Source organism: Parasteatoda tepidariorum, chromosome 2 (genome assembly GCF_043381705.1).
Source record: "Parasteatoda tepidariorum isolate YZ-2023 chromosome 2, CAS_Ptep_4.0, whole genome shotgun sequence".
Lineage (NCBI taxonomy): Eukaryota > Metazoa > Arthropoda > Arachnida > Araneae > Theridiidae > Parasteatoda > Parasteatoda tepidariorum.
Window position 1 is genome coordinate 98,352,480 of NC_092205.1, and position 6,000 is coordinate 98,358,479.

General features: G+C 30.7%; 1 protein-coding gene and 1 long non-coding RNA gene across 2 annotated transcripts in view; one reads left to right on the top strand and one right to left on the bottom strand.

The window, feature by feature from the left end:
* LOC139425033 (uncharacterized) overlaps positions 1-765 on the bottom strand; it is a 48,860-nt gene extending 48,095 nt beyond the window's left edge. Inside the window, exon 1 of the long non-coding RNA XR_011636223.1 lies at positions 573-765. This is a non-coding gene — a long non-coding RNA (uncharacterized lncRNA). The remainder of the gene's footprint in view (positions 1-572) is intronic.
* The window catches only part of LOC107445755 (transient receptor potential-gamma protein-like), a 93,516-nt gene extending 90,884 nt beyond the window's left edge, over positions 1-2,632 (top strand). The window contains exon 15 of the mRNA XM_021145790.3: positions 1,564-2,632. Within this exon, the coding sequence (XP_021001449.2) occupies positions 1,564-2,360 (797 nt within the window). The 3' untranslated portion in view covers positions 2,361-2,632. The remainder of the gene's footprint in view (positions 1-1,563) is intronic.
* Positions 2,633-6,000: the final 3,368 nt, after the last annotated feature.

Here is a 6,000-nt window from a genome sequence, read left to right on the forward strand (position 1 = left end):
GTATTCAATGTTCTCATCGTCTTTAACACTAAACATACCAACACTTAATCTATACCTATTTCTAACATAGCCGGTCAAATAATTGGACTTTATGTTTCTTGATTAAATGTATGAAATATGGATATCAGGAAGGAAATAGACTAAAAAAAACTTTAATATAATTAAACAGAATTGTACATTGATAATTTTTATGTATTACAAACACAAAGAATAAGAATTTTTAATTCAATGCTCGACGCATTTTTTACATATGTTGCAGGGTGTTTGCATTGTACATTTTCCGTAAACATATTTCTCCTAATTATTATTATTTCTGTAATTCTTATAATTATTCCTATAATTATAAGAATACATAGGAATTATAATTATTCTTATAATTATAAGAATATATAAGAATTATAATTATTCTTATAATTATAAGAATATATAGGAATTATAATTATTCTTATGATTAATATTATTTCTCCAAAGAACTTTTACTGCCTTGATTGTTTCGACATTTTTTGTGGGCAAAATCTAACAGTTAGTTAGAAATGAAGTAAAACTATCAAAATAAAATATAAGTTACTTACCAAAACATTTAGTATTTGTCACTTTTTCTCACGCAAAAATACCAATCTAAAATTTTAGGTATTTTCTTGAAATTTGAATTCACAGTTACTCTGATGGAACTCACCACGCAACAGTCTTTGCAGAAATGTGCAACTCGTCGAATGCAATACGTTGAACACGCATTACTTTATCCGATATCTTAACCGATAACCTTGTTAGCAATAAATTGTTCTCCCGGTCAAATGACCGGTTGTGGTAGAAATGGGTATGCGACACGTATTATTCGAAACAAACAAAATACAAAATAATAATAGAATCTTAAGTGTATATAATTGTTAGGAAAAGTCATGAAGTCAAATGTCTAAAAGCAATAATATGATATGCGGATTTTCGATGCAAAAGTTCTTAAACGGTCATTTGACCGGTTATGGTATGTTTAGTGTTACAAACTCCGGGTCTCATTCCATCAGTGTGTTATGGCAAAGACTGCATCAAATAATTGAAATAACATGGACAATTGATGTAGTTAACAGCAAAAAAGGTGTTTTAATTTTTGTTTGCTAAAATAGGCTTGTCCAACTACAACACTTATAAAAGAACTTATTTTCATATTCTTCCTATTTGCATTTATTTTTAATGCATTGCATTACAATGTTAATTAATTTATAGGAGCGTAAACAAATGTAAACCGGTTTAAGTTTTGTAAAAACAATAAAGCTGTATAATATCACCTGATAATTATAATTTTACATAGAATCTTATAGTGCGTCTAATAATATAGCCAGGAATTGTATCTGTAATGATTTACGTGACCAAATGCTAATTTTATTTGCTTAAGAGCCAAAGCCCAAAGATTTGCATTACTGACTGTACAACCTAATAATTTGATAACGCAATAAGTAATTTAAAAAAAAAAAACTTTTATCGAGAAACATTATTCTTATTTGAATTTATAATTACGATTATTTGTTCCAAAATGCTACCAATCACAAAAATATTGATTTATTACAGGTTCTGCGGGAAAGAAAGGCCGCCAAAAGGAGAGAAGGCTGATGAAAGGTTTCGACATAGGCCTTGTAGAAAGTTCCTTCCAATCCACTCCTGAAGTCAGTGTAGACGATACTAACTCTCCCCCAAGTGGTCCTCGGATGGCCAAAATTGCAAGGCTGGCCACCAGAAAGAAGAAACAAGGCAAGTGGAGTCACCTGGTCGAAGCTACGAGACACGCGAAGGCGAGGTTCAGTCGAAGTAAGAGTGAAGATTCATTGAGCAGCTCGGTTGGCAAGATGGAAAGAAGGAATGATTCCACGAGCAGCAGCGGCAGTAGCATCGATCAATCGGCAGAGACCCCGGTGGACATCCCTGTCATCAACAAAAGATCACTGTTCGCCAGAAAATTGGGAAACGCCCTCAGTTCGTCCAGATTGCGACTGGCGTTTTTAGACTCTGAAAAAGTTTCTGCAAACGATAATCTTGGTGGTTCGAAGAACAAAGTGAGAGATAGCAGCGCTGATAGAGACCTGCAGGCCCAAAGGACGGTGAGTGCACCTTTCAGTCAGTGGTTGGGGACAAAGAGCAATTCACTGGACTATCTGGGCAGGTACACCAGTGACCAACACCAGCTTTCGTCCGTCAGAAGTCTGTCCCCTATTCCCAGTTGTGCCAGTTCCAATGTGCCTACTCCAAGAAGTTCCATTACTGGACAGCCGGAAACAGTTCCTCATGTCTCCCAACCGGAAGAGAGAACTTCTATTCTTCCTGGTGTTGAGAGTGTGAATTATTCTGCGAATAATTCTGGTTGGATTTAAAACTCGCCCAAGGTGCTGAAAAACTTTTTGTAAATTTCAGTTTCATCTTCTGTACATATAGAAAACATCAAAGAAGGAATGCTACTATTTCTGATATTTATCATTTTCATTTATTTATTTAGGAGACGTTTTGATAAGTTTCTTTTATATTTGATCTGTAAAATTCGGAAGGTATTTTAATGTATTGAAACATCTAACACCTGCATATCTAACAATATATAATTTTTCCCTTTTTTTGGACAGTACAATTTGATTACTGGGTAAAAAAAAAATTCTTAAAATTATTATTTTATTGGAGAAAAAAAATTATTTTCTTTAGGTTAGGAAAATAAATTTTAATTAATTTTTTTCTTTATACATTATTCTATATTTTTATGATTTGCATGGCTACTATTTTGGCTACAGTTTGAGCAATCACAATTTTAGTATAGAAGGGTTCAAAGCTCAACATAACGAAAAGAAATATTTTTAAATAAAATACATTTTTATTTATCTTTTCTTTAGTATATCCATGAATGGTTTTGTATTCACTTGTGTTGAACAAGGAAAAGAAATTTATCGCATAGGGAAACGATAGCTTTATCGAAATTCTAGCCATTCCGTTTTTAATTGAACTTTTATTTACTTTTCCTTTCCCTATATCAATTTTATTAAAAATATAAATCCATCATTCAAAAAATTCCATTTCGCTATTAAAATTAGTCGAAGTGAAAAAGATGCAAAGTACGTGCACGGTGCTAGATTTTTTCCCCCTACTACATTCTAAGGTAAATGTAGGTGCATTATAGTACAAAAATCATTTTATAAGAATTATTCAGTTAATTAAATAAACAATAGTCTTCATTATTACATTTCTAGTTAGAAATTGTTAGGAGAGAATTCTAGTTTAACCCTTTCTCTGTCAGCGTCTCCATCTCATACGCTCGGCGTTTTTGTGCACGTATGGTCGGCGTCGCATGCTATGCGACGAAGAGAAAAATAGTACTATTGAAATTGAATTTGTTGCTACTTACACGTCTCCTTAAATCCCGTGATTATTTTTGTATTTCTGAATATAGCTCAGATATGGCGCAGCTAGTCCTACTTTCTTCACAATTTTCGCAGGGAGATTGAATTGAAATCAAAATTATTTTGTACAATCTGTAATTTCGCTTTTTTAGTGTTATTTTTGCGTGTCAAAATAGTTTTAATGTAATTTTAATTATTATTTATAATAGTTATTTTATGAGATATTTATAATCAATTATAATAATTAATTATTTTAGTTATTAAAATTAACAATTATTTTATGCAGATATCTATCTTAGACACCTTAAAGCAATGGAGTTAATAAATATGTTATCACAGTGTATTTTTTAATTATAAAATTCAGGTGCATTGTAGGGAAAACTGTAGATAAATGAACGGGACATTACATATTTCACCACCAATAGGTCAAGTAAATAAGTCTTGCTGACAAAAATATTTTGTATTTTTGAATTTAGGATAGAACATATATTAATTATCAGCAGTGAAAACAAAAAATGCTTCGAAAATGGAAATTCGAAGGGAAAAAAATCCGACAGACTCGCTTCATTTTTATGATTTGTTTACTTTGGTTATCTAAATTAATTGACTTTTCATTCTCAGGAATATTTTCTGAATTCAGCAAACTTAGTCATGATGTCCTTTTTCCTTGTTTTCTACGAAAATTGAATATCTCAGAGGAATTTTACTTTTATAATGTGCCAGATAAACTAGCCATTGATTAACCAGAAAAGTTATAAAAAATAAATAACGCCCATTCAAATATTAGATACTCTACATCAAAGGAAAGAGAAAGGATATCAATCAGAGATAGTATGAATGTCATTGGAGAATTTTTACTGATGAAATAGGAATGAAGAAATTTTTAAAAAAAACAGTGCCAATTCAAAATCTGGATTGTACTGAATCAAATGAAGATCAAGGTATGCTGATTTTAAGAAGAAAAAAAGAGCTTCAAGGCTTTGATTTTTAAGAAGCAAACATTTAATTGAAATTGTGAAAATAAAAATGTATACAAATGTCACAAGACAGAAATAATAAATTTGAAAAAATAATTAATAAATTTTAAAAACGAATTGGACAAGAATCGTTTTTATTTATACTTCCTCACTAGTTTCATTTGCACTTCATCTCCATGATGTAGTAATTCTCGGGGTGAACCGATTTTCGAAGTTATTGATTTGTCGAAATCCTCAAAATGCAACAGAACTATTGATGAACCAGAGACAAAAACAGATAGTGTCAATTCAAGTTCGGGAGTGCATTATATCAAATGAAACATAAAAGAAATAAAATCTATCAGGACTTGTATGAATGTCACAAATAGATTTGTTGATGAATTAGAGACAAAGAAGAAGAAAAGAACAGATATCACCAATTCAAATACCATATGGTATTGCATAGATAAAAATCAATAGGAAATAGTATAAATAACAAATGATAAAATAGAAATTAAATAGATAAAATGAAACATAAAAAATAAAATCTATCAGGACTAGTATGAATGTCACAAAAAGATTTGTTTAATGAATTAGAGACAAAGAAGAAGAAAAAAACATCTATCACCAATTCAAATACCGGATGGTATTGCATAGATAAAAATAAATAGAAAATAGTATAAATAACAAAAGATAAAATAGAAATTAAATAGATAAAATGAAACATAAAAAAAATAAAATCTATCAGGACTAGTATGAATGTCACAAAAAGATCTGTTTAATGAATTAGAGACAAAGACAACAAAAAAACAGATAGCGGTCATTCAAACACCGGGTTGTATTGCATCAAGTGAAATATAAATAAAAATTAATATTTAAAAGTATAAATAACACACGAGGACCTAAGACGAAATAGAAGTAATAAAAATAGATAGTAACAATTCAAATTATCAATTCCATGCATAAAATTTAGAAAGAAACACTTAGAATGGAGAAAAGAAAGGCACATAACAACAATTCAATCCTTGAATTGCAAGCACAAAATCCTTGAATGAAACAGGGCTGAATTGATTTAATAGCAACCATGGTTTTACTAGATTTGTCATGTAATTGTGGGTAAAAGAAAAAAAAACCCGGTATAAGGCTCTATGCTCTCACAAGAGATTTAGTATGAGGGAGTTGCATTAACTCTTTTTTACACTGTAATAAATTTCTTGCATATTTTATAGTAACGCTTTAGTTATTTAAATCAAATGTAATAAATTTCTGATATCTTCCTTTGATACTCAAAGTTTACATCTCCGAAGCCCTACGATTAGTTTGCTATTCAAAGATATTTGAAGACATATTTTTAGATGCTTATCTCTGACAGCTATTTGACATTTAGCAATATTAAATGCATAGAGTTCAGTAATGACTACCCTTTATGCATATTTTAAAAATCCTTGGCGAAAATTAAGCCGTGGGATTCGCAAATTAAGAAACGAAATTTGTCTCATCACTAGTGACGAAAGCGAGAGGAAAAGCACAGAAATCGTACTGATTGTCTTATGACAATAAGAGATATTTCTACTGATCACCTTTCAGCTCTTTGCGAGAAAGAAGCAGATTTTGATGCTCCTAGTCCCGCCTGCCTCAATAATGATTAATTAGATTCCAAAAGGATTTTATTAATT